Here is a 13,009-nt window from a genome sequence, read left to right on the forward strand (position 1 = left end):
TGCAGACTTGCAGTGGTAGTTCTGGGAGTGTCCCACTATATAGTGAAGATTTCTGCCAGGCATGTTCCTGTGCTAGAAGTTAATACAGAAGCTGAGTAGCAAGCCAGTCAGATAGTGTGCTCTGGCTTCTACTACTGCTGTGGTAATTTCCTTCAGTATTAACAGAGAACTGTTCCCAAAATCCCGAAATAAGACAGTACTGGAAGAACTATACGGCAGAATTCAACTAAGAAGAAAGACTTCAACTGCACTCCATGGAAGGAATCCCACTGTGAAAGAGAAGGAAGGTAAATCCTCTGAACTGTGTTGTATTGAAAAGGGTGCTTAGATAAAACTGTAATTATTTTAACGTAAGGATGAAGTTGAAGAAATTACGAAAAATTTACAGAAATGTTTAGTATTGAGTTGGCTTATTGGTTGAACTTGTAAAGAAAACTGATATTGCTAAATTAAGATATATATATATATATATATATATATATGGAATTCTTAGTATTAAGTCAGCTTATGGACTGCTATTGTGAAGAGAATTGATATTGCTGATTAAGAGAAATATGAGGAAGTGATTAAGAGAAATATGAGGAAGTGATTAAGATTGAATTAGTTTAGTGTTTTCAGTTGTAGAGAGAGTTGATATTGTTAATTGAGAGAAATTTTATGGAAATGATAGCATGTATTAACAGATTAAATGAGAAAAATTAATAGAGTAGATGTAAATAAATACAAATTATGTATATATTTGTAAGTAATTTTGTATGATGAATGATTTTTGTTTTATAATATTTGCATCATTGCTCATGAGAAACTATGGGAAAATCCCTCAGCTCCTGCAAATTCTGATTTTTTAATGCAGTCAGGTAGGTTGAGGAGAGCTGCTGTACGAAAATCATAACAATGGCCAGTTGCTGTTATTTGGTTTTTAGGAGCATTAGCAACTAAGGCCATATTGCTCCGAGGATATGCGGTGGTCATTCCCTGACTTTTCCGCATCCTCCGTATTTGGTGGTCATGGGCTCGAACCCCAGTCTAATCAAGAAGCGTGTGCTATGCACTGCCACTCCTGCCCACCTGGCTACGGAGGCGCCACAGTGGCCACTGATGGCAATAATAAGGTACAAGGAAATAAAAATTAATAAATAAATAAATAACCCCTACATCTTAGATTTGGTTTCCTCACCAAGCTTAAACATCAATCCTTTCTTTCGTTAATATGGATATAGTGCCATAAAAAGTAAAAAAGAAAATAAGATATTTTTGAAGATGAGGGAATAAGGGGGGGGGGTAAACGGCAACTAGTCTACAACTATCTCAGTACAATAGCACCAACCAGCACAGAATCCAAAAGGATGTTTTTTCCTGCTAATTAAATATGTACCAAAATTAGATCCAGTTTAAATGATAACACTATTGATTGCTTATGTTATGGATTGTTACTCTCTTCAATAATAATGTTTAGTTATTCATTCATTGTATACTCTACTTAATTTTAAAATAAAGAATTCTAAAATTTTCAACTAATTGTAGTGGGGAGAAGAGAGATTTTGCATATATTCCCTAGTCCTTAGTGGCAGTTCAGTTGGCATGATAAACTGCCATTAGCTACTTGTTTAGAAGGGATTCAAATTTCCATTGATGGGCAGAGGAATTTCTAAAGCTCTCTTGGGTTAACTAATTTTAATTAAAATTAGTTAACTCTTTTATTTAACTAATTTTAGGTGGAGGAAATAGGATTTTCCCCCGTAGGTTTATTCTTTGATTTTCAGCCTGAACAACGTGCAAACACATTTCTATAGACAAAATACACATATACAGGTATGGGTGACAATCTCCAGTACCCACTAAAATAATATCTTTCCTTGCCTTTCTGCCACCTGTTTCTAATTTTTTCAACCTCTGACTTAGAGTATGAGGACATTTCACCTTTCTCCCTACCCTAGTCACCATTATTTCCCTTCTATCTTCTCACATGTGAGAACAGCAAGCAGGACAAGAGACAAAGTTGCCATCAATGGTTCCAGAAGGTCTAATGTTAGAGGAGGTTTTCCCCTGAGGATCGGTGGTGGGACCACTGTTATTTGAGTTTCATAAGTGACATTCACAAAGGGATAGAGGGCATGATTTCAAAATTTGCAGATGATGTAAAAATTGGGAGAGTGGTTAATGAACAGAGCCACACCGTGCTCCTTTAGGATGACATATAGGCTTCAAACGATGGTCAGAAAAGTGGTAGCTACATTTCCATGCAGCAAAATGCTTCTTTCTTACACCCGGGGAACAGTAACTTGTACACTTGGTGAGGTTTAATTAAAAGCAATATATAAAGAAAGGGATTTGGGGGTTACAATACATGTACACATGAAGTTCTCTGAACAGTATAACAGGCGACAAGGAAGGCTTACTCTATTCTATCAATGATTTATTGAACATTTGTTTGTAGAGATAGGGAGGTCACAATCCTACTGTATAAGGCAGTTGCAAGACTTCACTTGGAATACTGTCCAAGTATGGAGACTACACCTAAAAAAAAAAAAAAAAAAAAAAATACACCGAGTTTCTTGAAAGAGTCCAAAGGTGGGACCTACAAATGAGTGTCCATATGAGAAAAGACTGAATATGTGGACTACTGATCCTTGCCAATCAGGAACCTTAGAGCAGACTTGACTGAGTTCTTTACACTCTGAGAGGGGGATAGTAAAATGAATGAAGACAAAATTTTCTCTGTTATTAATGATTCCAGAACTAGAGACCATAAATTCAAATTAAGGAAAAGGTTTAGACTGGATTGTGGAAGTTTTTTTGAGCTAGTGAGCTGTTAACAATTGGAAAAAGTTACTCCTGTGTGTAGCTGAGACTTAAAGCTTGGATAAATTCAAAGGTCAACTGTATAGTCATCTATGTGAAGAGGTATCCCATGGTTAGTTTATTTTCCTTTTTTATTATTATTATTTTTTTTTTTTTTTGGCTTATGCAGCAAAGCCTGTACCTGCTTGCACCATGTGGTTAGTACTAATACTACTTGCCTTACCTAAACAGTTTTGTCATTAGTTAGCTGATTTTTTAAAGTAGTGCACCTTCCAAAAGACTTCAGCTTTGAGAGTCCAACAATGCCACACTGTGATTAGCAAATGGAAGCAGTCATTCCTTCAACTTGTATGTCCTGATGTTACGGTTTCAATTTGTATCAAGCAAAGGTTTAAGTTTTTAATAAAGTTTATAATGAGCAATTTTCAAATAAGTACTTTAAATTCAGGTTCTTATTTGAAAGATGTTCATTCATCATTACTGATTTGTTTATCTTCAATTAATAGCATTTGAATTTAATTCTAGAAAAGTTTAGATTTAATTTCATTTTCAGTTGGCTGTGACTGAACTTTCCTGCCTAGACGGTTAATAGCAGACAATTAAATATATCAAGATACATATATTTTGTCATTACAATTACATGCTAAAAATGAATCTATTTTGAAGCATTTCTTAATTTTCTTGGATGGCACACTTCAGGAACAATAAGGTACCACCCAAATATATTTAGTTTAGTACACCAACTGAATTTCCTTGTTCTGTAGTGAATTTTTTTGCACAGCAACAACCAAATCTGCAACTTATTAAGACAGGAGCTATCAGAAAACAACTGACACATTTTGTTAGTGTTTTACTCCTGTGCATGTGCAGTAGAAATCTCTGCTTTTATTGAGACTGTGCAAAAGCTTAGGGAAAGTGATTCGTTACAGAGTACTGAATGTTTTCAAAAGTATATCATGGCAATGAAGCTTAATTTCCAGCGACAATTTCATGTTTGTAAGTATCGTCCATCAAAACAATCAACTTGTGGGAAGCCAATTTTAAATCCGCTAAGTGCTGTGTTTGAAGCCATCAGGAGCTCCACATACCATAAGCATGCTCCTGAAAATACAAAGCATGTTTGCTTGTCTACTGAACAGTCCAAGACGATCCATTCAGCCTTGCATCTGTATGCTATATTTGTCAGAGGCTATTGTGTGGTGTATTTCACACAAGAAAAGTTTCACCTTTAAAAAATGGGGACTGTTCAAGAATTCAGTGCAAGTAACAAAATGAATCAATTAAATTTCTGTATATATTTTATGGAGTTAAAGCTGATGATACCTGAACTTGAAAAGAAGCTCTTTATGAGCGATGAAGCACATTTGTTTGAGTGGTGACATCAGCAAACAGAATTATCACTACTAGGTTAGGGATAATCTTTGTCAAGCTCACAAAACACTACTTCATTTATTGAAGGTGACTGTATGTTGAGTTTCAAGATTACTGGTCCTTTCTTTATTTGAGAATAGCCAAGCTATTTCTGTTAATGCAAAATAGCTATGACATGTTAAGGAATTCTGAGCACAGCTTGAAGAAACTGACAACTTGGATGAGATATAGTATCAACATCATGAAGTAACATTTCATATGGTAAAGTTGAATATGAATACAATAACTTTTTACAGCTAGCTTATTACACAAATTACTAAAGGGCTTAAGATACATATCTGTGAAGAAAATTGTGAGTTAAATTAAGAATGCTCTGCAAAGTTATCTTGAATTTCACTCAACATATTTAACAGAATACAATGTTGGAAGAGGCACAATTATTTCATCCAGTATTTTCAAGGCAAAACTTTCAACATATAAAACAGATATACGTAAGTGAGTTTTGTTGTCTTTTTTTAAAAATTGTTTTCTATCAAAATATATCAGTTGTTTTTGATAGACTATGTATATCAGCTTACATTGAGAAGTTTAAAGATTAATTTTTTAAATATTTAAACACTAATTTAAATTAGCAAATTTTCAAATGACTACATTACCATCAGTAGTAGTGGCTTTTTGATGTGTCTGCAACAGCTTCGAAAAATCTTCTAGTTCGCTGCGGCGTATGATACGATCCAAATACCTAAAAATTGAAGTAAAGAAATTAAATACAGGGGACTGAGAAAATAGTTATAGATAAAATTAATATTTGTGAGATGTGTAAAGGGCATCATTTCACCTGTATCTCATATTGGGCTCATGCTTCACAACGAGTTACCATGTATTGCACTACCTCGAATAAGTAATGCTTCACTAATAGAGAAGACTATTGTTACTTATCCTTGGTGGGTGGGCAGGTACCCTGGTATTGCAGACACGACAACCCAGTTGTGGAGATAATCCCACAATATGAGAGATGCCAAAAGGTGTGATAAAGTCATACTTAAACGTGATAATGTTTAAGTATGACTAAATGCAACTAGGCATAATATTTTTAAGAGTTATAATTATTTATATAATATTGGTGTAGATACACCACAGACAACTCTTAAACGAAATTTAAAATATTTTAAAATTTTATGAAATATACGAATTAGGATGGCATTTAATCATATAGTGCAACCTCAATGTACAGTGCATCTTTATATCTCAGTTTTGATTATATGGCAGATATGATAAATGAGAAATAACATGGAAGACTGGCCTAAATACAAAATTTTAAAAAATATGTATGTAAAAAAACCACTGATTTCATACTGGAGACTATCAAAAGCAAATATCTGCAGTACCTCTGAGGAGGGAAATGCTACTATATTCACTTCTCTTCTGCAGCACAAGCAGGCAGTAACAGTTATACACAACAGGAATTTTCAAGGCTAATTACTATAGGCTCACAATTTCTAATTCAACTAGATAAAAATATATTACAGAAACACTAATTTTACATAGGTCACTTGCAAATTTAACATCTGAGCGGGGGGGGGGGTTGTATTCAGTTGCAGAGCAAATTTTTGTAAAAGCATCATGACATCCTTCCCTAGACTATCTATGAAATCACATTCAGGATACCAAAATCTGTACATGGTGTCTTATAAAGGGTGTATAAACTGATAAACAGCTTGCATGCTGTCAGTTTCTTATTTGTTGTAATCAGCATATTACAAAGCTTTATGTGCTAATAATGTGAATCAAGAATGTGACTGAGATTTTCACCTTACAGAACGATTTATGAACTTGAGGGATACCTGTTGGGTGGGGTTTCTTTATTGCTTATAGAGGAGTGTACAACATACAATTTGTTCCTTAAAAGGAGCTTATGAATTCGTGTTTCTGAAAAGAACTGCAGTTGATATATCTTATTCTTATTAAGCTTTATTTATTTTCTGTTATTAGCATTAGTAGAGGCATATGATGCAAGAATGCAAGCTTATGCAGCATCAGCCAAAAAAAAAAAACACACCTGCTCCCATTTCATCCCTCCGTTCATTTCAAATACCTGTCCAGCTCAGCGTTAAATTTATTTAGGCTATCAACTTCCACAACAAAGGATGGAAGTCTGTTCCACCAACCAACTACCCACTGGCTAAAGGCAAACTTACATACATCTATCCTACATCTGTCTTTCCTCAATTTGAATTTATGCCCTCTCAGGTGATTATTCTGAGCAAGAGGAAGAATCCAATCAGCATTGAGCATGCTCAAACCATTCAAGGCTTTATACACCTCATTCAGATCACATTGCAGGTACCTAGTCTCCAGACATTGTAATTTGCAAAATTTAAGCCTTTCTTTTTAAGAGCAATCCTTTATTCCATTCACTAATCTTGTTGTTCTTCTCTGTACTCGTTCCAGCAGTTCTACATCCTTCTTAAAATGAGGCCTCCAGACCTGTATACAGTACAGGTCTAGAAAAATTCCTGTATATCATTGACACTATGAGCTACTCTTGCAGACTGTCTGCACTGCTCAGAAAACTTCATATCTGCCTGCACAATTACACCCAGGTCCTTTTCATTCTCTACCACTGTCAGTGTAGTACCACAGAGTTGATACATCACTCTGGGATTACTGCTTCCCATATGTAGTACTTTACATTTGTCAATGTTAAACTTCCTTTGCCACCTCTCAGCCCATCTGCTCAACTTTTCTAGATCCTGTTGCAGCAGTGTACTGTCTATAGTGTCCTTAACAACCCTGCCAACCTTCATATCGTCTGCAAACTTGGACATTTAGCTTGATATATACCATCATCAATATCATTTATAAATACAGAAAACAACAATGGACCCAACACTGAACCTTGAGGGACTCCCCTAATAACATTAGTCCACGATGAGCAGTGTCCATTAATTACCACTCTGTCTTATCCCACTCAACCATCCCTTTAGCCATAGCAGCAATTTGCCTCCAATGCCACACTGCTCCAATTTGTGCAGCAGTCTTCCATGTGCAACAGTATCAAAATATATGATATCAAAGTTATTCCCTGCATCCAGTTCCTTTGTGACCACATCATAGTATCCAATCAAGACTTTCCCTTAACAAAACCATGCTGTGTCCAAGCTATAACTGAAGTCTTGTCTAGATGATCCTGCAGTGCCTCTTTAACCAGTGCCGCCATTAATTTTCTTGGAACAGAAGTTAAACTAACAGGTCTATAATTACTTGTGTTGCTCTTTGATCCTCCTTTGTGAATTGGGGTCACATTTGCACATCTCTTTGGACTCAGGGTACCTCCCCTGAGTCCAAAGAAGCTCTCAATTATGGCTAAGGGTTTGCTTACTTCCTTTAATATAACTGGATAGATCCCATCCACCCCGGGTGCCTTTTTTATGTTTATCTTCAAGAATTTCTCCTCCACTTTCCTCTCAGTTATTACAAAATCATCTAGCTCACTGCCAGAGTTTAACTCACCTCTGGCATTCCCCTCCCTGAATAACTCCTCATGGGTGAATGTAGATGCAAAATACTCATTTAGTTTGTTAGCCACCTGAGCAGGATCATCAACAGTTGAACCATCAATATCCAGTGGACCCATCTGATTCATCCCTTTCTTTCTAGAGTTTACATAGATAAAGAACTCTTTGTTTTTCTTCGCATCCTTTGCAAGGATTATGCTAAATATATGTATGTTACAATGCTCCTCAACTCTGGATTTACAGTACATTCTTAACAAGTATTGTACAGTAAACTGTAAAGAAAGCACTAAACATGATTAAGTCCTTTATGAAGAAGCTTGCAGACACCAAACCCATAGGACTTTAACCACATGGCACCACTCTTGCTGATTATATGCACGTGCAAAGCTTTATGTAGTTGACTGTGGTTCCTTGCTATTTATATGATGTACATCATGCCTTATTTATAAGCATGGGATTGCTATAAGAACTGATACTTTTTATTTATGTACTGACAATAATTCTGTTTTATAATTTTCATATATATATACTGCAATATTTTTTAAGAACCATGTACTATAAAACAGTGATCAGTTACCTGATAAAATAATAAAAATGATCTATATCAGAAAGGAAGCATAAAAAATTAAGTATTTTTACAAGGATGTGTATCAGTAGAATCAATAAAATGAAAGATGAATATGAACCTTTTATAATTCATATGTTTTAGTTAATGTGTACTCAGAAAATCACTCAGCATTTGGTCTGAGTAAGAAGGGTTTATTTGAAGAGTCCGTAACATATTACTCTTCAGCATGGTCCCTTCGGAGTTGATACACTTTTGCCACCGATGCCGCAATGCATTGATTCCAGCTGCAAAGAGAGTTTTCTGTTAGGTCTCCAGGAATGCATTCACTGCAGCAATGATGACACTGTGGGAAAATGGATGCCAGCCAGGTATTTTTTACAAATTAGGAAATAGGTGAAAGTCTTATGGTGCTAGATCTGAAGCATATTGGGGATGGTCCAAGATTTCAAAACTGCACTTATGCAGCACAGCCATGGCAATGATAGATTTGTGAGCAGGTGCATTGTCCTAGTGGAACAAGACTCCTTTGCTGAGTTTTCATGCAAATGCCTCACAAGGTCTGCATAATTTGACCCCCTGTAACTGTCTGGCCTTTCTGAACGTAATATACTAGCAACACTATATTAGCACCCAAAAAAACCAATGCCATCACTTTGCCAGCAAATGTTCAAAAAGCACCATTTTGACATTTACATTCCAGGGTGAGCACCAAAAAAAAAAAATAAATAAATAAAAATAATAAAAAAAAAATAAAAAAATAAATAAATAAAGTAAAATTAAAAATAAATAAATTAATTAAAATTCAGATAATAAATGTCTTTCACATTAAAGTTTAAATTATATATATTTTTAACTATTTGAACCTTTCTTTAAGTGCATACAAGTTTCATTATACCCAATTAAAATTGTCATATTTAAACATACTTAGAGATCTTATCTCATTTAAACATACTTAAATATACTCAATGAGATCCTTGACTCTGAAGAGAAAATGCAAAGTCTGAAATTTATTTTCCCTTTATAAATAAATAAATAAATTTTCTGTTTATACTCCGGCACGACAACCAAATCAGTAGAGTTTACAATAAATCGTCAATACAAATATAAAGATTTGATTGCAAGCATTCTTCCAAATTCGATGTAGTCAGTTTTGTTTCTTATTTTTAAGAATTGCCATTAGTGAAAGAGTGCTTTTGCATATATGTTTTTCCAAACATAGCAAGTACTTTAAAAGCTTCTGTTTGAAGCAACGAGCTCATCTTCTCACAGTCAGTAGAACCCCAGAATGTTGAAATAGGTTCTTTACTACCAGCAAGGACTGGAAATCAATAAGTTATAATTCTGCAGCTGCTATTTCATCTTGAGTGAAGATCACTAATCTCAGAACTTAATGGGTGTTTTTAATTGAAACTTAGCCAGGTATTCTTTTAAGTATTAAAACCTATCTTCAAACTGATTACTGAGGTTTTCAAATGGACATTTGCTGACAGCAGTTTCAGCCAAGCATTTTTTAAGTTCAGGAAAAAGATACAAAATTTTCTTTGGAAACCTAGTTTTCTGGAATCCCATCATTTCTCATATAAGACAAGAATGGAACTGTTTTTTCCTTGCAATCTCAAATTTAAGTCTTTAAAATTTATGAAAAGATCCACCATGACTGAAAATGTTATCTTGAAGTCAGCAGTAAAAATTTCAGGAAAAAGATTATCTTTCAGCTAGTCTTCTTGCAAGTCTTCCAAAATTAACTTTAGGAGTTGTTTATTTAGCAGCCTTGAGGTTAAATAGCTGATAAGCTTAATAACTTCTCATTTCATTTTCATTTTTGGAACATAAAGCTTTGATATGAATTAAACAGCGACAGTGGAAAAAATTGGTTCTCTTTCATCTTTACTGAGATAAGCAATAAGTCCTTTGTTTTTCCCTATCATGGATGGTGCACCATCAGTAACAATGGATACAAGTTTGTTGAGAAAGACTTTGTGTAACATGAAAAACTGCGTAATTGTTTCATATATACCCTTCGCAGTTGTTTGACCAGTAAGAGGTCATATACACTCAAAAATTCTTCTTTGCAATTACCACTGTGTTATATAAAATGCACAAAACATGAATTTTGATATGGAGGAAACACCAATAAATTCATCCAATGCCAGAGGAAAAAATACACAATTTTCTATTTTGAGTAATAATTCTCTGAAATTTTATGAATACAATTTGTTAAAGTATTAGTACTCATAGGGATACTTTTTGCAAAGATGACCAATGAAGTTCTGTGTTTTTCTGGTAAGCCACTAGCAAAAAGTTCCAATGCAGAAACTACACACTCTTATTACTTCACCACTGATGTAACACAGAATTTTTAGCAATAATATTTGACAGATGAAATGACACTTCATTTGCTAGTGATTTAGAATTACTAGGTTGACTTGTTAATGTATTTCTTTGGCTCTCCAAGTTATTCCCCCCCCCCACAAGTTTATTTTTTTTAGCATCGGAAAATCTTGGAAAAGTCTCGCTAAAATTTCTATGGCATGTTTGGCAATTTCATTCACAATTTGACTTACAATAACCAGAGACAACACCGTTTCACATAATACACAAATTACACCACTTCTATTATTGGTTTCCACAAAGAATATTCAATTTTGTTATGGAAAATAAAGAAAGATTTTTTGTTTCTTTACCTTTGAAGTACCTGTATCAGGAGATTGTTCTATTAAAAGCAGTGCATTATCATTACTGTCATCTTTCTTTATGTTTTAAATTTAAAAAAACATCCACTGTGAAGGGGTTTAAAGACACAGTTATATAAATCAAACAGTGTAAATTTCTATAAATATACATTCAATACTTAAAAGTCTGCAATAAACATTCCAAAACACTGCGAGTCACACAGGGTCTAACAACAGACTGGGCAGGAGATATCAGAAACTCCTGTACTTTCGTGCTGCCTTGCAGCAGCATTGCCAAATGTCCAGATCAAATAAATAATTCTTTTCTGTGATACACATATATACCCAGATTTTTTTGCCACATAAATAAAGTTTTAGCTTCAAAAATTCCAGATTAATAAAGGAAGCAACATGGCAATGCTGCACAGTGGCTCCATGTTTTAGGTTAGGGACCACAAAAGTGCCGTGTAATGAACTACACTGAAAGGACAGAATTCACAGGATACCTAATTCCTGGGCAATGCGATGCTGTCACATCTCTCGCTACCGCTTGGCAGGTATATAGGTACCATGCATTCACGTAGACGGTAATTCATGTCAGTATGGAAAAATGTTAGTTAACCGACTTTAAAAGAGGGATGATAATGGGTGCCCAACATGTGGGTCACTATCGTAGAGGTGGTACAGAAATTGCACTATCCCCATTCAACAGCATCAAGAGTGTATTGGGAATACATTTTCAGAATAACATCTGATCATGGACAGCACTGTGGGCAGAGAAAGGTGTTGGATGAACGTGCCTGTCGACATCTGTCTTGCATTGTTTCAGCCGACCGGAGAGTGAAGTGGCACAAATCACCACTGACTTGAACAAGGGAGGTGCCAGAACAATGGGACTTCTCCACCAAAGTCCCATTGCTAACACCACAACACAGGACTCTACGCCTCAACTGGCCAAAAGAACATCAGCACTGAACCTTGGATGATTGGACATGGATCTTCTGGTCCGATGAGTCCCATTTCCAGTTATTTTGACCAGATGAGAGGGTGCATATCTGGTGGAAACTGCAAGAAGCTATGCACCTGTCATGTCAAAAAGGAATAGTTCTGGCACGTGGACGGTCGGTAATGGTTGGGGCGTGTTCAACTGGCACACGTTGGGACCTCTGTTATGTCTAGACACATTGCTGAATGGTCTGGGTTATGTGTCCATTCTTGCAGGCCATCTGCATTCTTTAATTGTCATCATACACCCACAGGGCAATGGACTTTTCCAGCAGGACAATGCACCTCCTCACAGAGCAGTGGTGACTAGAACATGGTTCAAAGAGCATTAAACAGACTTTATCACTATGGAATGGCTTCCCCATTCACTGGACATGAACCCTGTGGAGCATCTTTGGAATGCTGTGGAAAGGTCTGTCCAAGCTTTGGATCCTCCACCCAGGAATATGACGGAATTATGGACAGCAGTGCAGCAAGTATGGATGGAAATACCTGTGGAACACTTTCGTGAACTAGTGAACTCAATGCCTTGCTGTGTGACTGCCCTTATCCAGGCGAAAGGTGGACCTACCTATTACTAGGTAGGTATCCCATGATTTGTGTCCACTCAGTGTACTATAAGGTATAAATAATAAAAAATAAGAAGGTTTAAGCTCCGTAAGAACATATACTTCATCTGTGTAACTTAACAAGTTACAAAACAGATAAATAAATTGAACATAATTAGAAGAAAATATTAGAACGAGTAAGTTGTTTACTATTGTACGTCTAGCAGCCAACTTCTCCGCAGTGCAAAAGGAGTAAGTCCTGTGAGTGGAAGACACCTTGCTCAATATTAAAGAGATGGCACCAAGCAAAATATATCTTCTGAAGAGAACCGGGTTAAGAATCCCTGCTATATAGCATACCTGCATCTTTCATTTTTTTCCTTTGCTTCCAGCTATCTCAAACCACATATATGCTGGTGCGCATAAGTTTCAAATCTAGAAATGCTTCCTTTAGTTGCAATGAGGTCAAATTTGGCCTCATTGCAACTCCATTGCAACCCCAATCCATACTATTTTTTCCATCTT

The 13,009-nt window shown here is 35.7% G+C and overlaps 1 protein-coding gene across 2 annotated transcripts in view; it reads right to left on the minus strand.

The window, feature by feature from the left end:
• The window catches only part of CSN4 (COP9 signalosome subunit 4), a 134,027-nt gene that overhangs the window by 24,997 nt on the left and 96,021 nt on the right, over window positions 1-13,009 (minus strand). For both annotated transcript variants that reach the window (XM_090378110.1, XM_090378109.1), the window contains exon 8: window positions 4,830-4,915. In XM_090378110.1, coding sequence (XP_090234236.1) covers window positions 4,830-4,915 — 86 coding nt within the window. The remainder of the gene's footprint in view (window positions 1-4,829; window positions 4,916-13,009) is intronic.

The sequence above is a fragment of the Mastigoproctus giganteus genome, chromosome 7 (genome assembly GCF_048544385.1).
Source record: "Mastigoproctus giganteus isolate SK-2022 chromosome 7, ASM4854438v1, whole genome shotgun sequence".
In the NCBI taxonomy this organism is placed as follows: domain Eukaryota; kingdom Metazoa; phylum Arthropoda; class Arachnida; order Uropygi; family Thelyphonidae; genus Mastigoproctus; species Mastigoproctus giganteus.